Genomic DNA, 25,903 nt, shown 5'->3' with positions numbered 1-25,903 from the left:
AAAATGAAAAATAAAAGGTAGAAAACAGGGATTTGGATTAGGTAGGGAATGCGAGTCTAACAAGGTGGGTTTTGAGTGTGGTTTTAAACGTGGCGAGGGTTGGGGCAGCTTTGATGTGAGCTAGGAGTGAGTTCCATAGGCTGGGGCACCGGCAACTGAGAAAGCCCTACTGTATGTCACCCCAGGTTCGTTTCTTTGTCTTGGGGATGTGAAGGACCAGACCAGACCTGAGGGAGCGGGAGGGGGCATGGTGTGGCGTTTGAGGAGTTCGGAGAGGTAGCGGGGAGCCCCGTAAAAGCTGCTTTAAACAAAATGTGAGTGGCAAGTGTCAAACCTTTTTATAAATTCTTCCCTCACCATGGTACTGTGACACCTTTTAGCAACTAAAAGGTTGCATCTTTCTGCAGATGCTTTTAACGCCAAGAGTGATGGTGGCTTTCAAGAAAGGACAATACATTCTGGTTATATATATATAGACTAAAAGTCCAAGGTGACAAATTTTGACCAGGTCCACAGTGCTTCAGTGTGATGAAGTCAAAGGATAACGCAAATCACTTCTGCACACATCTGTGCCGTACTCATTAAAAGTAGCCTACATTCTCAGCTTGAAAGGTACCTTTGCACAAGCTTAAGGGAGCTTAACACAGCATGTGCTTTAAAAAGAATCTTCAGTGTGGCATTATTGAGTTCTCAATCCCTTTGGATGCCATTAAGTCACGGACATACCTCTCAGAGGGTAGGTCTTTATTTCTGGAAAAACGAAAGTGAGAAATATGATATTGGTGTTGGATTTTGAATATGTACAGGAGATGTCCGAGAAGTGTGTCAAAAATACAGGTGTGTGTGTGTGTGTGTGTGTGTGTGTGTGTGTGTGTAAAAGATTTGGTAAAATGTTGCAAGTGGGGGTTCGGGTCAAGCATTTGTAGACCACGATAAACAGGCCCAATGAGACCATGAATGTCACCGTAAGCCCATTAACAATTTGTATCATTAGTTTGGAAAAAGGCACTAGAGTCTACAGATCTTAATGTGATTTTAACTTCACTGGTACTTTAGTGGCATCATGTGTGCTCAGAAAAACATGTCCATGGTTAAAACATGGGACAGAAGAAAATACGGTACACCCTAAAAAAAAAAGATCCTTATCCATTTTACACTCTCAGAGTTAGATTATCACTCAGGGGTTTACAGTGCTCTTGTTTTGTCCAATTCCCCGGAGTCACAGGCCAGTGGCTCACATGCTAACCTCTGACCCCTGGCTTTGCGAGAGGGGGGAGGTTGACATCTGGATGACATCTGCTGCTCTTTAAGGACCGCTGTTTGCTCACCATCTCTGATTCTCTCTCTCTTTGTCTGTCCACATTCACAGTCAACCGGTCTCTTTGCAGGACTTTCCTAATCACCTCAGTGATCACCGCTCCCAATTAAGAAGCCATAGGCTGCTGCCAAAATCTCTCTCTCTCTGCCTCTCTCTCTGCCTCAGCTGACATGTCCTTTGACCGTGTGAATCAATAGTACTCCCCACCGGCAGTCCGTTCATTAATCAACAGATCACTCTCCTCCTCTGGTCCTGCAGTGAGACATTATTGCAGTGAAGGACACTTTGACAGGCCCCAGAGGGCTGAGAGACCAGGAGGTATCAGATTCAGTCGGACTGCCAGGCAGACACGTATGGTTCACTAGATTGTGTAGGGAGGGAGGAAGGAAGAAAATTCTGTATGCGTCGTAATGTTTGTTAGCAAGGACTCTTTTTTTTTTTTTTTTGCAACTGCAATCAGATGCCACAATTTATTTTACTTTTATTCTTGCTTTGCGTTTATATTTTAACAGTGTCTCAAACCCATATTGCCAATAATAATAGATTGAATTTATTTGTTTTGTTATTTATTTGATTACATTGTGATTGATTGGACTGAGGGCTTTTCATATCAGTCTTTTATCCAGTATTATTATGTGAAATAGTCTTTATAAGTGACCATGGGGTTGGTAGGCCTAAGTCGCTGTGGCCACCAGAGGGTGACAATCAGTCTATAACTTTACATGAGCTGGGGGGAAAAACAATACAACAAAACTCATGAAGAATTTTGTGCAGCTTCATATCCATAGGCTACAGCTTGTGTATGAAGATATCTTTTCCAAAATCCCATAAATCTTCCCATCTAGATCATGACACGTCATGAATTGAATGTATTCGACCAAAGAAGATCAAGATAATTGCAATTATAATGCTATCATTTTGTCACCTAGGGAAAAACAAAACGTTCTTTGTTAAAAGGTTAAAACACTATATTCTGATAGTAATCATTGTTATAGAGTGTTTGTTAAGTGACAGAGGCCTCCCCATCTCTCCAGCTCTTTAATGAACAGAAAATACATTTTCAGGTAGGCTGAAAATGTTCAGCCAGTCAGGAAAGAGTACCCATTTATCAGCTTCAATTTTATAGTGTTCCAGTTCCAAGTTTGTCTAAAATCAAGTCTTAGTGTCATCACTTCCAATTTCACTTATTTAATCTGTATTCTGTGCGAGTTCTCTCTCCTGATTGCATACAATACTGTAGGTATCATGACCTGGAAATGCATTTTCTGTTTACTAAAGAGCAGGAGTAACCACTAGTAACTCCAAGTACTATCATAGATCTATTTAACACTTATATTAACAGAAAAAGATCACTTTACCCTACCTTTTAAGTTATCTTCTACACTTTAGAAAGCGCCAAATATTTGTTTGAATTTAGCTCTATGGATCATTTTACATTAATAATCATCCCACCCAGTTTAGAATGCACCTACTGAATTGGGCACTTTGCTGTGATTCCAGTATGGCCGAGGCTATTATATGCTCTAGACATTAAGATGTTTTAGTAAATGAATTTTGTTGTGAAACTGTTTGTTTCAGTGGATAATCCATCACTGTCCGTAACACATTTTCATATAGTTTATATAAACCGCTCACAAAATGTAAGGAAACTTGAATTTGGGTCATTATATCTCCCCTTTACTAATACCAATCAGTAAAGTGTTATATATCATTTTTATCTGTGATTAGTCACCTTTACAACGAGGTACAGCTTGTAAGCATCGGGCATTCGTGGAATGAGCAACACAGGCAAACGTGTGGGTAGCGCAGAGCAAAAATGTGCCAAAATCACCCAATATGCTTTTGCTAGTAATCGCTCTTGTTGTCCGTGCAATAGGGCAAGTGAAGCTGGTGTTCCGTTACGCAGATTACACATTATTTGATGTCAGCCCTGGTACCATATGCAGGCAGGTGTGTGCCAGTCAAAGGTGTATGACTGGCACCTGGGCCCGGCAACTTTGACATCTGTCTTTGGTACCGTTGTGCAAATCTTGCCTGTAAATCTATGGTTCCTCAGTGAAGCAAGGGGTCTGGGTTGTTGTCTTCCTTGTTGACTTCACCAGTCTCACAGAACTTAGTCCTAAGTTTGGAAATGGTACCAGGGCTAACACCTGCATAACGGAACACCAGCTTCACTTGCCCTGTTGCACGGGCCTTATCGTGACAAAAGTGGCATCTTTCCCCATCTGTGAGGCAGTCATACACCTGTGCCCATTGAATGTCATGAATGTCACGACATTGAATGTCAGCAGAAAAGTCTAACAGGCCATTTTGGCACATTTTTGCTCGGCGCTACCCACACGTTTGCCTGTGTTGCTCATTCCATGAATGCCCGATGCTTACAAGCTGTACCTCGTTGTAAAGGTGACTAATCACCGATAAAAATGATATATAGCACTTTACTGATTGGTATTAGTAAAGGGGAGATATAATGGCCCAAATTCAAGTTTCCATTCATTTTGTGAGCGGTTTAGTTATATAGTTATATAGTCATATACTTTTCTTTTAAACAGCAGATTTTAAATTCCCTGTCATTTTGGAAGTGAACTGAAATTCCTCTGAAATATTTGCTCTTTGTATTTTTCCTTAGTGTCTTTTAAATGTGTTGCTTTTTAACAGGGAATCATTTTAGTGGAGGTGTAATCCACCTATCCCATGACCTCATCACACATTTAAAGATGAATGTGTCTGACTGCCTGATCAGTGCTGCTCCTAGATGAATTGCCTGAGTGACATGACCTCAATTTCTACTGGAGCAATCTTTAGGAAAATGCATGTTGTCATCTCTATGGAAATAAGTAGGCCTGCTTTGAAATTCCTTTGCTGTCTCTATATCTCTTCCCACTTTCTGTGTTTCTCTCTTTCTCTCTCCATTTCCTTCTCTCTCCTATCTCCGTCACTCTCTTCCTGTGTGAACCAGTTCTAGTGTTTCATTAGCAAATCAAAGGGCGGAACAAGTGGCATTTTTTATTAAACATGTATGGTGTTTGCGGTGCTTTTATGTGCTGAGAAAAACAAAAAGGAAAAGAAAGGCAGAATCAGGTGACAGATCATCATAACTTACACTTCATTTTACAACCGTGTCACTTGTTGAAAGTAACATATTTCCAACTGAAGTGGTGAGTTTGAAGAGAAGGGAACATAGTTACTAAGAATAAACAGGAAGTGCAGAAAGATGAGAGATGGAGGGATAGAGAGTGATAGGATGAAGGAGTCAGGATGAGAAAATATGGAAGGAAGTGGAAGTAAAAGAAAGATGTAATGAAAATGGGGCCATGAAAAACAAAAGAAAGAAGGACGAGATACAGGAAGAGATGGAATAAGAGAGGAGCGCGCACACACACACACACACACACACACACACACACACGCACACGCACGCGCGCGTGAGTGAGTGACTTTGCACACAAGTGTATGTGTCCATCCAGATGAGCCGACACATACACGCACACGCTCAAAGTTACTCACGCACTCACTCACTCATGCACATCTGGAGCGCCTTGACCGCTCATAGTCCTGGATCCCTTCCAGTTGGTTGTAATCTTTTCCTAAACTGGTCCAGTGATGTCATTCTCCTCATAGAGCCCTGACATCATGTAGCTTAAATCACCGACACACCACATAACTCCACACGGCCACAGATAACATGAACATGCTTAAGTTGGCATCGACACACAAGTCATTACAAAATAATTCAGCTGCATCTCCTTTGGCAGCTGAAGAAATCCAAGCTCAATGATGGTGCAGTTCTACACTGATGCCATCCAGTTGTGGAAAGTAATTAAGTGCATTTATTTAAGTACTGTACTTAAGTACAATTTTGAGGTATTTGTACTTTACTTGAGTATTTCCAATTTCCAATACTTTTACTTCTACTCCACTACATCTCAGAGGCAAATATTGTTTTTACTACAATTATTTGAAAACTTTAGTTACTAGTTACTTTTCAGATATAAATGATGATATAATGAAACATACATTAACCACTTTAAACCTATTTTATACATAGGCTATTTGAAAATAGCCGATCTACAAGCTCACAACGCGTCGCATCGCGACGCGTTGTGAGCTTGTAGATCTGCTATTTTCAAATATTTTGTACTTTTACTTTTGGTACTTTAAGTACATTTTGATGCCAATACTTTTGTACTCAAGTAAATTTTTAATTCTAGACTTTTACTTGTAACAGAGTATTTTTGTATTGCAGTATTGGTACTTTTACATTTGAGTACTTTTTCCACCACTGATGCCATCACAGTCTGTCCTGGACACTCACTGGTTGCAGAACATCATCAGGTCAGCCGAAAAGATACTCTGCCACAAACCTGCCCCTCCTCCACCCCCATCGTCAACGACTGCACACTTCCAGGGCCAGGAAGCGAGTGGGCAGGATCATCTTTGATCCCTCTCATCTTCTTGGCCACAAGCTCTCTGAAGTTCTCCCGTCTGGGAAGTCCAACAATCAAAGCCGTATAAGATCCAGGCACACAAGTGGTGTCTTCCCACGTGTGGTTTCACTGCTCAACACCTGACCCATATGCCAGCACTGAATTATAGAGCAGTAGCCTATTAGACTGTAAGCTCTGTTATCCAATGATGTACACATCATTCCTTGTTCCTGCTATTTGCACCCATGCACCTAGCAAGTGCAATATCTATACAATATTTAAATGTACAATACCTGTAGCATAACCGTGGCAGGGGGCGGCAGTGGCTCAGGGGTAGAGTGTCCGGTAGAGCAGCTGGATGGGAACCGCGAGGTTTCCAGTTCAATCCCGGGCTCCCCCAGAGTTAGTGTGGAAGTGTCCTTGAGCAAGACGCTGAACCCCTAATTGCTCCCGATGAGCAGCCTTGCATGGTTTCCTCTGCCATCGGTGTGTAAATGTGTGAATGTAATGCACAATCTATGTAAAGTACTTTGGATAAAAGTGCTATATAAATTTACCATATATAACCAGTGCAATATTATTTCTAACAGGTCTGTGCAATATGATACATGCCTTGTCTCATCATATATAAACGTACAGTGCCATTGTTCACACTGCCGATCGCACCTCTTACTCTGTCATTCCTAAATTCCTATTTTTAAGTCAAATTCTTCGTTTTGTGAACATACCTGGCGAATAAACACGTGAGACTGACTCACAGGACTGTGTGCGTCTCTGACTCACTGTCTGTCTCATCTGACCTCTGTCTCGCTTTTCTTTCTCTCTCTTTCTGTCATCTTTTTTTATATGAGACCTATTAGGTTTTATGAATTGATTTTATGGTTTCTCTCTCTGTTGCTAAATGCAGTCCAGCTATCCTGGCCAGGTCTCGCTCACAGCCAGGTCTCAGGACATCACCACAGAGCATAAATTCAGTGCAGAATGGCTGGTGAACATTAGTGTGTCTACATTCATGTAGCCTATGCATGTAGTATACTTTTACTATTGGTAACATTCAAATAACCTTCGTAGTGTCAGTAAACAGCATTGTATTTTGTTCTGATTCAACTCTTCTGTTCCCTCTTCTGGAACCATGATTTCAGGCAGTGTTAATATGTATTCACAATCACATACTGCAGGTATGTTGCCATGTGTTGTTGCTGCCTGTCTCATTGCTGACTTCACTAGATTTCACAGGATTTTAAGGGGAGGGGGTCCCCAGATCACAGTGAAGTGACAATAAGGACTTAAACTATATTATATAAACTGGTCAAACATTGGCCAAATTGTCAAATAATATAAGAGGCAAATATTGCAAAAATATCAGATCTACAAGCTCACAACACGCTATTTTCACAATATTTATCTATGGAACCGAGTCAAACAAAATGTAATGCCTCAGCTCTTACAATTCCAATTGCTTAACAGGGTGGGGGGGTCCCCAGTTCAAATATGATTATTTTGGGGGGTCGAAGACGCGGCCTGAAAAGGTTGAGAACCACTGCACTGGACCACTGTTGCATTGTGGTGACTACTGAGTCAGTCTCCCCCACACACTGCCCTCTGCTGGAGAGATATAATATAATCATGTGGACCACTGCTTCCACAGACAGCACTGTCACTATTCCTCTGAATTGTGCCAGAACGGTAAATTGTAGTCGGAGAGAGTGTGAACTTTGTTCTATCTAGTATACCGTAATAAGTCTTGTGTTATATTGTAGCTATTTTTATACAAGTAAAGGTCCGGTAATCAAAATTTACTTGAGTAAAAATACAAAAGTATTGGTATCAAAATTGACTTGCTAAAAGGTACTCATTATGCAGAATGTCCCATTTCACAAGTTTTCAAATGTCTAAAATGTATAAAAAATCATTGGAAAATAGCAGATCTACAAGCTCACAAGTCACAACATGTTGCTAGGAGACGCATTGTGAGCTTGTTGATCTGCTATTTTCCATTGTGTATATATATAGGGCTGAATTGGTTAAAGGTATATATTTTTTTGATATATATATTTTGGTTAAAAAGGTTAAAGTACTATATTCTGATAGTAATCATTTCTACAGAGCGTTTGTTTGGTCACAGGGGTCTCTCCAGCTCTTTAGTAAACAGAATATAGTACATTTTCAGGTAGGTGACAACATTTAAGCCAATCAGGAGAGAGCACTGAAAATGCATTTTCTGTTTAATAAAGAGCTGGAGAAATGTGGGAGACTCCTTTTACTGAAACACTCTATAGCAATGAGTACTATCAGAATATAGACCCATTTTGCAATTATTTGAATAATTGCAAATCACTTACCCTACCTTTAATGTATGTTTTGTAATAATAATCTAAATCTAAATCTAAATCTACAAAGTAACTAGTAAATAAAGTCTTCAAATAATTGTAGTGGAGTAGAAGTAAAAGTATTGAAAATTGGAAATACTGAAGTAAAGTACAAATACTTCAAAATTGTACTTAAGTACACTACTTGAGTAAATGTTCTTAGTTACTTTACACCACTGCCACCTCAGCAGTGCTTTTGGTTGGACAGAAGATCAATTTTGAAGTCATTTTTCTTCTCACACAGTACTGTACATTTCAAATAGCTTGTTTTGGCTCTCTAGGCAGTAGGCCTACAGCTGATATGATCTCAAATCCACAGTGCTGTGGGTGACTGACAGTATGATTGACTGCCCTGTAATTGCCCACGACATTTTAAAAGCTTCATCCCAAGTTAAATGATCTGTCGTGTTTAAAAACTGAGCTGTGTGGGTTTAACGTTACGTTTTTTTCTCTTTAGAGCTACCTTTCTTCACACCTCAATTTCACACTTTTATTACTCACTCTTCTTCAGTGTATACTTTTCGTGTTTCATTTCGGGTGAAACGTCACATTCTTCCCCGTGAACCGATGATTAACAGAGACGAGCGGGCAAACTACTCTGCCTATTAAAAAATGAATCATTTTACTCTGGCATTTAGACTGACATTTTGGTCACTCTGACTAGGATCAGACAGCAAGGATTTGCTTGAGCCAGATTTAGTTTCCAGTGTCGCATGAGAAAATTGTTGATCTACAAGCTCACAAAGCGTCACATTGTGTTAAGTAGTCAGATGGCTGCTGTGTTAAGTGGTCAGAGATGGGTGGCCCACGAACACTATCGAGATTTTCTAGTGGGCCCTCATCCAGAAAAGGTTGAGAACCACTGCCATACTGTCAATGCATTGCACAAAAAACAGTGGCTGGATGTGTGCCATAATGTCCTTTATCTAAACAAAGACAAAACTGAGATGGGTTTTGATGTAGGAAGAAAGGATGAATATTAGTGCTCCCCTGTCTCTGAAAGCTAAAAGCTAAGCCAGAAATTGTGGTGGATTCAGATCAAATGTATAGTAGTCACGACAAGACAATAAAGTCAGCCTATTGTCATCTTTAACTAAGTTGCAGAGATTAGATCATTCATGTCTAAACAAGCCTTATCCATGCCTTTATTTCGTTAGGTTAGACTACTCTAACAGTCTTCTCTCAGGTCTCCAGAAGCTCATTCAGCTCATTCAGAAAGCAGCAGTTATAGCTCTAACTAGAACTATGAAAGCTGAACATATTACATTATTTCTCAGATCTCTGCAGTGGCTTCCATTGAGTCATAGAATTAATTTTAATAAAAAATAAATCACTCAATTGGTTCAGGGCCCAAATGTCTGACTTGTTTGTACATTTATGAGTCCTTGGCTTGAGAACGAGAAGTCTCTGGTCGCCTGGGACTGATTTACTAACTGTTCCCAGAGTTAAAACAAAACATGGTGAGGCAGTATTTAGTTCTGTCACACATACAGTAGTCGGAACATGCTTGCACCCACTCTGACTTCTTTTAAATCCAGGCTAAATATTTTTATGTCCTCCGCCACCTTTTGATAAAACAATTTCAGCCTATACCTGTTTTGTTTATGCATAATGATGACATTCATTGATGGAGCATAGTTTGTTCAATGGTGGAAATGTGTTGAAGGTAGAAAGGACATCCAAAATAATAAACATATGAGAGGCTGGTACCTAGCGGAACAATAAAAGTTTGTACCTGTATGGGCCTTGACCAGAGGTTAAAGGGCGCATGGGTTAAACGTATGTGTTGTCCATGTAAAAAAGAAAAAAATCTTTCGCAATATGTTACTCCTGACAAATGTGATATATGAGAAAAGGTAAAACTACACATTCACCCTGGCCTTTTGCCTATGTATTTAATTCATCATATTATGCTTTTAAATGCATTTCATATGTTTTTTGATGGCTGATTTAACCATCCAATCCGGAACGCAGCTCATAGCTATGAGCTTGTAGATCTGCTATTTTTGAATAGCCAAAGAAATCTAAAATGACAGAGATGCGTTCCTGGATTGAATGGGTCAAGCAGTCACACCTGGCCTAAGTTCAAAAAAGACCCATGCAGGGAGAACCTCTGCCATGACAGCATGTCCATCTGCTCTGGCTTGTAACCTCTCTGCTATAAATGTGTTTGAACGATCCACCCGATTGTGTCAATGAGTGTCAGAGGAACCCCAGCGAAGTGGAGGATGATATCTGACTTGCTACGGCCTTTTATGGCCTTTTTTAAAAGCACATTGATTACCTTTGTGTAGGAAACATTCTATAAAAATAAGCTTGCCTTGCTTTCATGGTTGATGAAATACGTAAATACTGACTACTATGCTGACAGTTTTTTTGGGTGGCAGTCAGTCTGTAATGGACTAAAGGAAAAAACATTTACTTTGCATGCTTTATTGCATTAAACTAGTTTCCTCTGAACTTTATTCCTTTGAGATGTCTCGTTTGCCACCCACACCTCAAATGAACTCAGTCTGCATGCCTCACCCACCCTTAAAAGGTGGAGGAAAATTAATGAGGATATTTTTGTCTTCTCTCCCCTCCCCTCCCCTCCCCTCCCCTCCCCTCCCCTCTCCTCTCCTCTCCTCTCCTCTTCCTAGCCTTCTTGTATTAATTTGTACCCTGCTTTTTCCAACACATCATCTACGGAATTACAGATGTATGTATGCGTCCAGAGCCTGTGCCTGCACTCTCATCTTCTGTCGCATGCACGCAGCAGACACCGTCTCCAGTGAAGCAAAGGACATCAGATAAAAGGGAATGGGGAACACGGTGCTCTAACAAGCATCATGACTGCATCATTACGGTTAGAACAGAACACCCCTGCATGCAAGGCAAGGCAGAGAGAGAGAGAAAGACAGACATTGAAAATCATGGGGTGAGCAAGACAGACCGTGGGAGAGAGAAGAAAACACGGAGACAGAGATAAAGGTCTTAGTTGTGGGATGACACAGGAAGACGATAGGACTGGTTTTGTTGTTCAAACCAGTAGTTCTCTAACTTTTTCGTGCTAAGTACCCCCACATTTATAAATATGTTGAAGCAGACACCCCCATCTGAAAATGTTTTGTGCCAGGGACCCCCCATGGGATGCGAGAGTGTGGTCTAGCCAACATCAACTCGGGAATCGCTGCCCTCCACACTCTCCTATCTAACATTGATTGATTGATGTACTTTATTTAGTAAGACATGAGAACAGTACATGGCAGTACATAACAGTACATGGAAGTACAAATTCGCAATACAAGGTCTACTAAACTGGATAGCTCATTAAGCACGTAGCTTGTTTAAGATGAGGGTCTTGAGCTCTACAGTGTTGTTAGCTAAGCTGTCGCACCGCAGTGTGTCTAAGTAGGACCCCCAGAAGAGAAGATTTGTGTAAAAAATGCAAAATAATTAAACTTTTTTTAAACACTTTCAAAAAATAGAAAGAAATTTCAAAAATAGCAGATGTACAAGCTCACAGAAGCAAGTTCACACGAAGTGACGCGCTGTGAGCTTGTAGTTCTGCTGTTTTTGACAACCACTGTTCTAAATCACTGTTCTAAATCCTAAGTGTTTTCTGAGAAACGTATGTTGCAACATATACATATAGCTAAAATCTAAAATGACACAGATGCTTTCCCGGTTTTAATGGGTTAAAGGAAATAAATCATATTCATGAACATAAAGTGTTTTAGTAAGGTGTTGTGTTGGGCCACCACTAGACAGAACCGTTTCAATGCACATTGTCATATATAGTCTTTGGAACTCTACTGTTAAGGATAGAAATGTTTCGTTATAGGCCTAAAGGTAGGTGATCACTCAGGATACGTTTGTATTGATTTGCAGTGACCTTTCCCTCTACAAGTGGACTCAAGACAAATGCCCACACATGCAGCTCGCTCACTTGTGGAGAATTATTGTGAAGGATAACTAATATGACAATATCACTTCTTTCCACATTCATTTCTCTTGCCCAGAGCATATGTTTTTGCACCACTGGAATGTAAGATGTGCATTTGTCTATAATGAGCGGTTTACACACTGCTTGCTATAGACCCCTTAACAGACGACGTCATACTGGCTGCGTGCAGCCAGTATGCGCGCAACGAAACCCATTATATCAGGTCTCGTTAGGACGCGTCTCACTAGCCAACACACACAAGAGGGGGTTGGGGTGTGCTGAAACCAGTGCACCCCGAAACAGGTTGGGAATTGATTGCGTGAAACAATCACCTGTGCGTCCAGGCTCAATGTTAGTAAACAAATAATTGGTCTATAACACCCCCTGACATTCTCAGTCACTTGAAGTCGTTTTTTGTTTTTAATCAAAGCTGAAGACTTTTTTGTTTGCTGCTGCCTTTTATTGTATTCAAATGTCATTTCATAATGTGTTCCTTTTGCACTTAATGTTTTGTGTAACGCACTTTGAATTGTCTTATATAATCATTTTACTTTATGTTTATTGACATTTTTCCAACACATTGTCTTATTTTTTAAATGTAATCAGCGGTTCCCGAGCCATGTGGCCCCATAGGTCAGGAGCCTGTCTCCTGTTTCTGTAGCGTGAGGCAGCTTGATGTACAAGTACACACCCTGGATATGACGCTAGCAGGGACCCGCGTCGTCACCCCCAATCCAGACCTTGATGCTGAGTGCCAAGCAGGGAAGCATTAGCACCATTTTTATAGTCCTTGGTAGGACTCGGCCGGGGATTGAGCCCTGACCCTGACCTGCCCCAGTCTCAGGGCGACCACACTTTAACAACAAGGCCATTAAGCTGGTTGTTGTAATGTGCTATATGAATAAACTTGCCTTGCCATCTTGATCCAAAATCGAGGTCAACTGGGCCTCCTCACCATTTTTATACAGAGGATGGAGCATGATAGGATTTGAATTGCTTAACCACAAGAACCCTAGTGTCCCTATTCTGGCCTTGTTTTCTGCAAAGAAATTTGGTGTAGAAGGGGGGGAAAAGGAGGGGGCAGAGTATAGACCCTTGGGGGACCCAGGTCAACAAAGGTTTAAGTTTAAGAGATTATATCATGTATGGAAACATTTGTATTTATGTTTCTCCATTCAGTTATAGATGGGTTTCCTTTAATTTGTCACCTGTGCTGTACATATAACATACAGATGCACATGTGAACAAGATAAAGAGTCTTATTACATGTACAGCATCATTCCACTCCAGACAGTAGCAGTAGAGCCAGGCAGCAGAGGCAGAGCATTGGTATTCTAGGTGTGTACCATTAGCTTTTAGCCTTATCTGATCCACAGCTTTTCCTGTCTGTCTGCTCAGCAAGGCAGCTCCTTCCTGTGTACCGGTGCCCACCGCAGGTACACAATGTCCTATTATGAAACCTCCTCAAGGACTGTGTCTGTGTGTCTGTGTGTCTGTGTGTCTGTGTGTGTGTGTGTGTGTGTGTGTGTGTGTGTTTGATTGATTGATGTACTTTATTTAGTAAGACATGAGAACAGTACATGACAGTACATAACAGTACATGGAAGTACAAATTCGCAATACAAGGTCTACTAAACTGGATAGCTCATTAAGCACTTAGCTTGTTTAAGATGAGATCCCCATGCACACAAATCATGTGTGTGTGTGTGTGTGTGTGTGTGTGTGTGTGTGTGTGTGTGTGTGTGTGTGTGTGTGTGTGTGTGTGTGTGTGTGTGTGTGTGTGTGTGTGTGTGTGTGTGTGTGTAATACATTTGAAGAAATTAACGGGTGAAAGCATTTCCCACTCTAGTCTGTTTTATAAAAAAAACTATCAATGAAATGACCTTATGTTTGTAATGGAGAGAGAGGACAGGAGATACAGAATAAGTTTAAGAACCACTGATATAACAACATAGGTCTTTTCAAAAAACTGTTAGGATTTAGAAGACACTTTGTAGAAGGTGTGTGTGTGTAATACATTTGACGAAATTAACGGGTGAAAGCATTTCCCACTCTAGTCTGTTTTATAAAAAAAACTATCAATGAAATGACCTTATGTTCGTAATGGAGAGAGAGGACAGGAGACAGAACATCAATTGTGAACTGAAAAACATTTTGTTATTGTTATAATTATTAGGCTAATATTGTTATTAGGCTATTATCATTATTTATTTTTGATGCACTTGCTCCATATAATTATGTTATTATATTTGGCTATATGTATAATAATGAATTATTATAACAGATTATTAACAAATAATAACTAACAAATCACTATTATTACAATTTGCTTTAATGAGACATTAAAATCAAACACCAATGTTTATTAAAATTGTAGAAGAACTCATGTGGCTATAACGGGTGGACTACATTACCCATAATGCTGCTGTGTCGATAGGGATTTGTTATAAAATAAACCTTGTACTCTGTAGGAACAGAGTTTCTGTCTGCGTACAACTTTCGGTGAGTCTGCAAATGCAACCGTCACACAATTATAATTCTATTTAAACTATACGAACTTAACTGTGGTTGTTGAATGAAGAATTACGTAAAGTAAAGAACGTCCTGCAGACAGTTAGCCACCCCTGCTAATGTTAGTTCAATACAACAGACAAGAGGACTAAAGATTATTAAGATCCGGGGCGTCACGGCCATTCACTGTGCGTACGACGCGACACCCTCACTCACAGATCCGTGATTTCATACCCCCCACTTTTTAAAAAAATATTTTTTTTTGATAATAAATCGGTAAAATCAGGCAAAAATAAAAATTAAATAACCTAACCCTAACCCTAAAACCGAAATAAAGTAACCAAAACACGAAAAAAAAACTAACAAAATCCGCCCAAAAAACGCACAATTTTGAAAATACTGAATTTGTTTACATTTGACAGTTGCAAATGTTTTTCACGCTTTTTCAAAAATAGCAGATGCCGCGCTATGAGCTTGTATATCTGCTATTTTTGAATAGCCAAAGTGTAAAGTAAGGGGTGTAGTCCACCGAAAGTCCATCCCCCCCACCTTCTGAGAGCCCTGATTAAGATCATACGTTTATAGATGCTATGGGTCATTTATCACCACTCGATTTGTAATTACGACTATTGATAACTAAACGGAACAATCCCCATTGGACAGAATGATAAGTGGTCAAAACTTTGCCGATTTAAAAAAAATAGTTGCAAAATAGGCACGACACCTCCAGTGGTGGAAAGTAACTACATTTACTCAAGTGCTGTACTTAAGTACAATGTTGAGGTACTTTTACTTTACTTGAGTATGTCCAATTTTCAATACTTTTACTTCTACTCCACTACATCTCAGAGGTAAATATTGTACTTATTTCTCCACTACTATGATTGAAAACTTGTAACTAAAGTTTTGTAGTGGAGTAAAAGTACAATATATTTGCCTCTGAGATGTAGTGGAGTAGAAGTAAAATAATTGGATATTGGAAATGCTCAAGTAAAGTACAAATACCTCAAAATGGTAAGTACAGAACTATGTACTTAGTTACTTCCCACTGGTTACAATGCATTCATAACCATTGCCTATTTTCACACAAAGTATAAGAAGAACATAACCAAATAATATTGACCAAACAGTTTGCTTAAGCTATGTTTTACCTGGGCATATTGTATAGTGTTGGCATTAGCAGGCTATTTGTTGCTTTAAATCAAGGCTCACTCCTTTACCTGCTTCGTAGAATATAAAAAACAACACATTGTTTGCAGTGGCTCCTTTTATTTCTCTGTAAATATAATATAGTTCAAGGGTACAGAGCTCTCCGCTATTGTGTGGAACTGCTCTGTTTATATGTATTATGGCTATATTCCCAGTAATAACTGACACAAGGTCAAGTCAGGATGAATGACTTTCAACAAGGTCCACGCAGTGACGCAGGTGCTGTAATACAATTGGTACTGTGCTTGAATTGCCCCAACATTAAATAATGCGTTCAAATTTTGCATATACAGTACACTGCACAACTGCAATATCTAAAGAGGGTTGAATTGGAATCTGGACTTAACAAACCCATTAAGACAAGGAACGCATCTGAGTCATTTTAGATTTCTTTGGCTATTAAAAAATAACAGATCTACAAGCTCATACCGCGCTACAAGCTCGTAGATCAGCTATTTTTGAAAAATTGTGACATTTTGTGCAAATCTTTATATATGTTTTTTGAAGTGAACATTTGTAACTCAAATCTTGCTTCTGGGGGTCCCTGGAACAAAATATTTTGAGATGGTGGTCCGCGGCCAAATACATATCATTTTGGGGGTCCTTGACATTAATACGTTTAAGAACCACTGATATAACAACATAAGTTTTTTCAAAAAACTGTTAGGATTTAGAAGACACTTTGTAGAATCGGCCTCAGGTCTTATAATGGATTAACTGATATTTCAATTTCCTGGAAGAGCCATTTGCCATTCACTTTTGTTTTGAATTAGACTTTTAAAACAACCTGTGCCATCCCGTTCTGGCCTGTCTGTACCAGGCCAGGATGTGCTCGCAGGTCAGACTGAAGCTTCTGCCCCGCATCAAGTGTCTGTTCGACGAGCCGGTCAGAGTGACGGTGTCCGGGCTGAGGTCCAAGCAGCTGGTCACCATGAGGGCCAGGTCCACGGACGACAAGGGGGTGTCGTTCCGCTCCTCGGCCACCTACCGGGCCGACGAGGCCGGGGAGGTGGACCTGGAGAGGCACTCCTCCCTGGGGGGCAGCTACAGCGGCGTGGAGCCCATGGGCCTGCTGTGGTCGCTGAGAGCCGACGCCCCCCACGTCAAGTTCTCCAAGAGCGACGCTCGGAATCCCCATCGCGTCATGTTCTCGGTCCACGACGGGGAGGGGGACGGCGGGGTTTTGGCAGAGGTGACCAACGAGAGACACCTGCTTGGCGACGGCGTGAGTCGCGTTCCCGTTACGGGGAAGAGTATCCGTGGAATCCTCTTTACTCCTCCTGGTTAGTGTCTCTCTCTCTCTCTCTCTCTCTCTCTCTCTCTCTCTCTCTCTCTCTCTCTCTCTCTCTCTCTCTCTCTCTCTCTCTCTCTCTCTCTCTCTCTCTCATGCTCTTGTCTTGATTATTGTGTTGAGGAACGACTATATCCAGACCGATATATCGCATCCACCTTCTTCTTTCGTGTATCGTCATCATATGTCCAGCTTTGTGTCGTGTAGCCAAAACTCTTTGAAACTTTCTCCTCTCTCCTGCAACCACCACCCCCTCCGCCCTCCTCCTCCCTCCTCCCTGACGACTTCGCCAACTTCTTTGACAAGAAGGTGAACGATATCCGATCCTCCTTCACTCCTCCCCCGGCTGGTGCCCTGCGCACTACCCACACCTGTCTGCCTCCCACCCCTCCCTCCCTATCTTCATCTACTCCTCCTCCCTCTCCCCCACCCTCTCTATCCCACTTCTCTCCCCTCTCCTCTAAAGAGGTCCTTCTCCTTGTTACCTCTAGTCGCCCCACCTCATGCTCCCTGGACCCGGTCCCATCCCCTCTGCTGCAGTCCTCTGCACCTGAACTCCTTCCCTTCTTAACCCACCTTATTAACACCTCTCTGACGTCTGGCTACTTTCCCTCTGCTTTCAAGACTGCCAGAGTCACCCCCCTCCTGAAGAAACCGACACTTGACCCCTCTGAGATCAAGAACTACAGACCGGTTTCCCTTCTATCCTTCCTATCTAAAACTCTCGAACGTGCTGTCTTTAAACAACTGTCTTCCTACCTCCACCAGAACAACCTCCTGGACTCCAACCAGTCTGGGTTCAAAGTGGGTCACTCGACAGAGACTGCCCTCCTGGCAGTGACGGAGTCGCTCCATGCCGCTAGAGCGAACTCTCTCTCCTCCGTCCTGATACTTCTGGACCTGTCTGCAGCGTTCGACACAGTGAACCACCAGATCCTCCTCTCCACCCTCGAGGGGATGGGTGTCTCAGGCTCTGCACTCTCCCTGTTTGCATCCTACCTGACGGGTCGCTCCTACCAGGTGATGCTGAGAGGGTCTGTGTCAGAACCACACAGGCTCACTACTGGGGTTCCCCAAGGCTCGGTTCTGGGTCCTCTTCTTTTCTCTCTTTACACTACATCTCTTGGTGCTGTCATCCACTCCCATGGCTTTTCCTACCACTGCTATGCCGATGACACCCAGCTGATCCTCTCATTCCCCCCCTCTGACACACAAGTGGAGGCACGCATTGCTGCTTGTCTGGCTGACATCTCGGAGTGGATGTCGACGAACCACCTGAAGCTCAACCTGGACAAGACCGAGCTGATGTTCATCCCGGGGAAGGGCTGTCCTCACCGAGACATGGCCATCACCATTGAGAATGCTGTGGTGACGTCAACTCGGACTGCGAAGAATCTGGGTGTGACCCTGGACGATCAACTGTCGTTCTCGGCTAACATCGCATCAGTGACACGGTCCTGCAGATTCCTCCTCTACAACATCAGGAGGATTCGCCCCTTCCTCACGGAGAAAACAGCCCAGGTGCTCATCCAGGCTCTTGTCATCTCCCGCCTGGATTACTGCAACTCCCTCCTTGCTGGTGCTCCGGCATCAGCCATCAGACCGCTGGAGCTTGTTCAGAAAGCTGCGGCTCGTCTGGTGTTCAACCGCCCCAAGTTCTCCCACACAACTATCCTTCTCCGTTCTCTGCACTGGCTCCCCGTAGCAGCTCGCATTCAGTTTAAAACCCTGGTGCTAGCCTATAGGGCAGTGAAAGGAACAGCTCCTTCTTAACTCCGGGTTTTGGTCAATGCCCACACCCCTGCTCGACCACTCCGGTCTGCCACCTCGGGGCGACTGATTCCCTCGCCACTCAACGGTCCTTCTGGTCGATCGACACGGTCACGACTTTTTTCTGTTCTGGCCCCACAGTGGTGGAATGAACTTCCCACTGATGTCACGACAGCAGAGTCACTGCCCATCTTTCGCCGCAGGCTGAAAACCCACCTCTTCAGGAAACACTATCCTTCCTCTTTGCCTGGCCTACTTGTTGTTAACTAGTTGTACGAACTCTTGTTTTATTTTTGTATTGTTTTATTGGATCTTGTTTAGTCGATACACTTATTTGTTTTAGCTCGTGCTCATTTGATTTTGCCATTTTTTGTCTCATCTGTTTAAGAAAGTAGGTAGCTGATATATTGCACTTTTACCTTAGCGCTAGGTATACTCTTGGTTGCTTGTTTTTGCAGGAAATGCACTTAAAACTTCTGGTGATTAGTAGTTTTCGTTCCCTACCTATGTTGAATACACTTATTGTAAGTCGCTTTGGATAAAAGCGTCTGCTAAATGACTGTAATGTAATGTAAATGTAATGTAGCCATGCCCTCGTCTCAGGTCCCACTCTGAAGAGGCCCTCCTCTGAAGGTGGTCTATGTAGGGGACAAGCGGTGATGATGTGGTTGGCAGTCTGCTCAGGCTCCCCGCACTCACATGCTGCACTGTCTGTTAGACCTCACTTCTTCATCCTCTTTACTCCTCCTGGTTAGTGGTCCTCTCTCTCTCTCTCTCTCTCTCTCTCTCTCTCTCTCTCTCTCTCTCTCTCTCTCTCTCTCTCTCTCATATGCTCTTGTCTTGATTATTGTGTTGAGGAACGACTATATCCAGACCGATATATCGCATCCACCAATACAGTATATATGCAAATTATTAGAATTTTTGATTTCATCGGTATCAGCAATTGTTCAACCTATCTTCACCTATCTTCATATAATTGGTTCTCACTAAAGCTCATTATTATAAGATGGCACCGTTTCTGTCTACTCACTGTACTGTGCTTATGTAAATAACATTGTACATTTTTCCTCCCAGGTGAAGGTCCTTTCCCTGCGGTTCTAGACTTGTACACTTTTGGAGGCGGTCTGTCTGAGAGGCGAGCCTGTCTGCTGGCCAACCGAGGCTTTGTGGTCCTGGCTCTGGCCATATACGGATACGAGGACCAGCCAAAACTAGTGAAAGAGATCCACCTGGACTATTTTGAGGAAGCCATACAGTTTTTAACAACACAGCCCAAGGTTTTTTCTACTTTTGATGTAACTTGAATGAGATACTGTAAATGCTTTGAATAATGTTGCCCTCAACACCCTGGTTTTGTGTTGCATGTACTAACATTCATACAGTTACATGTATTCTCTCCTGGGCATTTTCCAGTACAACTTAACCACTTAAATTGTACAGTATTGACCGGAGACCCCCAGGGATCTATACCTTTTTCCCCCCCCTACAAAAAATCTCTTCACAGAATATTGCCAATCTACAAGCTCAAAACATTTTGCAACACAATCTACAAGCTCAAAACATTTTGCAATACAATCTACAAGCTCTGTACCTAGAGCTTGTACATCGGCTATTTTCCCAGAATGTTCTCCTATTTTGAAATGCCCAGAATATGCTATGGGATCAAGTGGTTAAATGCGTGACAATAACATGGAAAAATGTTATTGTGAATGCCATGTGTTACTGTATCTATTTGCTGCTTAGGAATGTCTTAAAAAACGATCAAACTGAGCAAACCTCTAATCGAGTGTGTGACCTTAAAATCGGCATTAAGACCTTGAATGGCACCTGCTCTTTGATGTGAAAGAATAGAATGGTCTATTGTGTGCAATGTGCATAAATGTAATGAGATTGTGGCCTTAAAATCGACAGTCAAATCAAAGCGTGAATTTTGAGATTTGTGACACCCATACACATCCTACACAAATTGTAATTGTCAGTCAAAATCCTACATTTACAGTACTGTTTAATCCACTTACTTTGCATTTTCTCTATTAGACTGAAATGGACATTTCAGTCCAAAATTGATCTGTCAGTTTTGTCTATACATGAAGTTGTGCCACTCATGTTTACCTGTGAGGTTTTGGAGAGGGTCTGTACCTAGATTATGTTGTTGACAAGGGCTATCACCCAGAGGAAAATACTTTTGAGTTAAAGGGGAATTTCGCCCCACGTTATTCTTACCTTTATTATGACGTTATGATATCCTAGGACGAGTGGTACAGAACAGAAATTCCATAACTCCATAACGCATCCGCCACAGTTAAAAACCTGTCTATGGTTCTTGCTTTAAATCGCGTATTTTAATAGCTTTTTATCAAAATAATTCTGGAGAGATCTGATGTTTACAGTGAGAGAACACTATGCAACTTGTTGTTCTTGAATGTGCTCGACCGTAAGCCACGCGACACTTCCGGGGCCCGACCGGAAGTGTCTTAGCTGTGCGCCGGCATAGCGTGCAACAATATCATATCTACAAGCTCGAGCTTGTTGTTATGCTATTTTCAGTATAAATCAGTCATAATGATTGATCTGATCATTATTAACTACACTATAAATTATTGCCTGTAGTAACCTCTCCCAGAGGAGAGATTTTGGAACTAGTAGATTCTAATGTTCTGTTGTTTCCTGGCAGGTGGACAGCGGTGGAGTTGGCGTAATCTCCCTATCAAAGAGCGGAGATCTGGCGCTGTCCATCGCCACGTACCTGTCCGACGTCAAGGCCACCGTGTGGATCAACGGATGCAGTGCCAACGTGGCCATCCCCCTCTACTACCAGAACGGCCTGGTCCACACTGCCTTGCTGCACGACCAACACAAGGCCATACCCACCGAGACGGGGGCCTTCAACATCAAGCACTGCTTACACGACCCCCTGGCGGAGGAGAACAAGGCGGCCCTGATCCCCGTAGAGCGAGCCACGGGACGCTTCCTCTTTGTGGCCGCTGACGACGACCTCAACTGGGACAGCCGCGGATACGTGGAGGAGATGGCGGAGAGACTGAGCCGTAACGGGAAGGCGAACTTTGAGAGGGCGTGTTATCCAGGCTCAGGGCATTACCTGGAGCCACCCTACGGGCCCTACTGCCCCTCCAGTTTCCACGGTGCGGCGGGTGCCCCCACGCTTTGGGGGGGCGAGCCCAAGTCGCATGCGGCTGCCGAGGTCCAGCTATGGAAAAAGATACAGGAGTTCTTCAGAACTCACCTGGGTAATGGTAACTCCAAGACCCAGGCTAGGTTATAGATGTACGTTATGTATAAATGACACGTGTAATGTATTATAGTTGTGTAAATGTATTATATAAATGATATTTACAATAACATTTTTTGCATATTTGCATATTTTTTACATATCTGACTACCGTACATAATGTGAATTAAACACTGAGACCTCAAGTTAGGATGACTTAAATCAGCTCTATGAAAACTCCTAGCTGTGCTGTTATAGCAAATAACACACAGCTCTCAGAGAACCATGCTGCTTGATCAGAACCAGCTGTTGTGTAGTTGGATTGTCGGATCATATTAATTATCGTACATGTATGAGGTTTTATTTTGAGTAATAAAATTGCTGTGCCCCTTGATTGTACAGCTTAATTTTACATTATGACTTTATCGCATGGAATTAAGCCCTAACTTTGTGGAAATAGTGAACTCACTGTACTTCAGTATGAACTCAGTGTGCTTACCCAGTATGGCGTGCTATGCCCACACATAATGATGCACAGTAAATGCTTTTCTTCACTGACATGAGATAACCTTTCCCTCCTACCTAAACAGGTCAACCCTGGAAGGTCAACTATAAAAGAAGGTGCAGCTGTAAGTTATGGTGTTATTTTTATTTATGTTATGGTGTAAGTAAGTTATGGTGTTATTTTATTGTTCTAGTGTGCAACTTATTTTTTTTTGAAAAAAGTTCCGCACATTATTAACTTTTGTTAATGATTATTGGCGGACAGTAAGGGTTTTTGTGAGAGATTGTTGTTTTATATTAGACACTTTCAACGTGGCATCCCTACTTTGAGCATGTCATGTTATAGGCCAAACCTTTCATGGAATATATATTATATATTTGTTAAAACATTTAAATTTAAAACAATTTCTTCACAGATAGTGAAAATAGCAGATCTACATGGTAGAGTATGCTAATCCAATATAATTTACCTGCCGGGAATCTGGTCAGCTAAATTTAGGGGTTTAAGTGGTTAACACTAGGTCACTTGGATATCCTACTTGCGGTGGGGTTTCCTCAACTTGTTGCTCACCAGCTAGGCTCTGTTCTATTTGAGGTAAAGTTTCCACCACGTGAGTCTGTTTATGTTAGAATAGCTCACCCTTTAAAAGGTCTTAGAGGTCACAGTCAGCAGCTACAGCGTAATCCACTTCAATGCAGCTGTTTTAGGTAGGGTGACCATATTTTCAAAAACCCAAAACAGGAATAGACTTTTTTTTTCTTCCCCTGTTCCCCACATGGTGTTTTCATCAGGATGTGGGACAAGTATTTGATCACTTTATACCCCTATTGTAACTGTACCTTAGAACAGAACAGAACATGATCAACGTCTACAGTATGTAAGCAAGCACTCAAAACAAGTGTCATTAGTTTAACAATTTGGTAGTGAATGTTGAAATCCGTGACATTTTAGTGTTATACAGATATTCGTCGGCACTCTGGACACCTAGCTTGAAACCGGGAGAATCTCGGCCAAACTGGGATCTGCAAAAAATAACGCATCTACAAACTCACAACATGTCACGAATCTCACGATGCAACGCGCTGTGAGCTTGTAGATTGGCTATTTTTGATATTGGTTATTTGGCGTGAGTGGTTAAAGGACAGCCTTCCCCACACGGTGGAAGGGGTTGGTTTGCGGTGGCTGTTTATATAGTCCAAAAGGCTATTTAAGGAGAAATGACTTGACATGTTTTAGACAAAGGCCTCTTTTCTGGAGAAGTTTGAAGAATAAGAATGTGTCTTCAATATTTTCCGGTGTGTGTGTGTGTGTGTGTGTTTTTCGTAAGGGCCTGCCCTCCATTCCCGGGTCAGAAGTGAAACGGCGGTCAAGGCAGTCAAACAGGAAATTATGTCATGTACCCTGGCGAAGCAGCTAAGTCAGAGAGTAAAGGACAATGCGGCCTCTGCATTGCACTAAAAACGTTTTGTGTTTTGTACCAAACAAGCATTGATCTTTATTTATCATTTATTTAATCGTTTATTCATGAATCTGGAAATTCCATGGGTAAATATCAGCCCAGTCTATCTTGTATCCTTTCCTTTTAGAGTTAAAGAGAGGTTGTCCTTATTTTACATCTCTGGTGTGTAAGTGAAAGTTAAGTTAATAAAACGAAACAGGAGTGGCTTGTTGAATTGCTGCATTAAGTCATCCTGGTCCTGCAGCCAACCTTGGTATAACAGCCTGTAAAAAAGAAAAGACAAAGCAACACCTACCTTCCATTTGTAACTATATAACTGTCTATATACGTTCTCTCAAACCCACACACGCGTGCGCTAATCCTCGGTGGTAGATAACATTATTGTTCTTACAACCTCTTTTTTTGTGCAGGCTCATCCGTAGAAGAATGACACATGATCAGCCTCTCTGAATTATTGAAGAAAAAAAAGAAATGCAGCATTGATGAAAATGTCTCCTCCACCCTCCTGCCCTCCTTTGTTTTTTTCTTCTGTGTTCTGTCTTTGTGTTTCTCTACCTGGCTGCTCCTTTTCTGTCACTACAATTCATCCATTCATGCATCATCAGCTTGAGGCTCCTCCAAAGGAGAAGAATACTGTAGGTTATTCCGCTAAGCCAAGAAATGTTGCTGGCAGGGACATAGGAAACTCGCTATGAGATCTAGGCCAGTGTCTGTCAAACCTTTTAATTTCAAGGACCCCCAGTTTGGTGTGCATGGACCCCCATATAACTCTTGAGAGTGCACAAATGGAACCAAATGAAAAGTCTCTGAGTTACAGACCTGTAAGGGTCCATTTGGTTCCTACTGTAACTATCGATCGTTTATCTGGGGACAAAATAGGGACCTGAATGTTAGAATATTACTATTACTTTTTACTATTCACTCATCTAATATACAATTACATTTTAGTGTTCATCTAATGATGACAACCACAGAATAAGGTTCCATTTATTGACTGCCCACCTGTAAAGTAAATAGTTCATGCCATCTGAGCCAGCCATTATCAGAATGATCATGTGAAGATGCAAAGAATAAGGGACAAGAGCCAAGAGTATAATTTATTCCACTTTTTATAACAATTTGGTGGCTGCTTTTATCCAAAGTACTGTGCAATGCCATGTGTGTATACAATTTTAACCCTGATAGCGTCCGTCTTTCCATCCAACACTTTGGCCCCCAAAAAGATATCTGCAGTCGAAACCTACTGGCTGGATTGCCATGGAATTTTCTGTGCACCTTCATGCTCTGCAGAGGATGACCCCTATTGGTTTTGGCCTTTCCTCTCTCGCGCCACTCTTAGGCCACTATGCCCACATAAGATATCTTAAAATCCAATGGGCATATTTAACTTGCTGCGTGCCTGGAGGTCGAAACAGACTGATTCCTTTCTTAATACTAGGTGGCTTTATTGGGAACTGTAACCCTGTCATTCGTTGATCTATATAGGACCATTAAAACAGCTGAGAATTAACACAATTAACAAGATGAAGTGAATGAGAATGACAGACTTATGAAACTGTTTTACAAGCACAGCGAGAGCCTTGTTTTCCTGGTCTCATGTCATGACATCAGAGTTACAATTAAGGTATATGCTAATGATCAGTCATGAACTTTAAGATCTTGTTCTGAGGGTATAGCACTGCAGATGGTTTCTAGATGGTGCTTGTTTGCATTATCTAGGTGGTCTCGCCTAACCAGACGATTGGAGATCTCCGATCATCTGGCTACGCAAAACTATAATTATAGAATAGCTTTCCCTCTCTATATAACCGATGCACAAACTCACAACACGTTGTGACACCGCCGTACGTAAAAGTGAAATTCAGGTTTTAAGGCCTCCACAGACCA

At 41.8% G+C, this 25,903-nt stretch overlaps 1 protein-coding gene across 2 annotated transcripts; it reads left to right on the top strand.

The window, feature by feature from the left end:
- Positions 1–22: 22 nt before the first annotated feature.
- Positions 23–22,245, top strand: LOC311046449 (acyl-coenzyme A thioesterase 1-like). Of its 2 annotated transcripts, none has more exons than XM_084058756.1 (4): positions 23–314; positions 16,580–17,042; positions 19,898–20,100; positions 21,498–22,245. In XM_084058756.1, the coding sequence occupies exons 2-4, from the start codon at positions 16,586–16,588 to the stop codon at positions 22,104–22,106; spliced, it is 1,269 nt and encodes a 422-aa protein (XP_083914882.1). In that variant the 5' UTR covers positions 23–314; positions 16,580–16,585; the 3' UTR covers positions 22,107–22,245. The 2 variants fall into 2 exon arrangements, with proteins under 2 accessions (XP_083914882.1, XP_083914881.1); XM_084058755.1 differs by lacking the exon at positions 23–314 and adding an exon at positions 14,482–14,541.
- Positions 22,246–25,903: the final 3,658 nt, after the last annotated feature.

The sequence above is a fragment of the Gymnoscopelus microlampas genome (assembly GCF_963454915.1).
Source record: "Gymnoscopelus microlampas genome assembly, chromosome: 5".
Taxonomy (NCBI): domain Eukaryota; kingdom Metazoa; phylum Chordata; class Actinopteri; order Myctophiformes; family Myctophidae; genus Gymnoscopelus; species Gymnoscopelus microlampas.
This window is presented reverse-complemented; position numbering and strand designations above follow the sequence as displayed.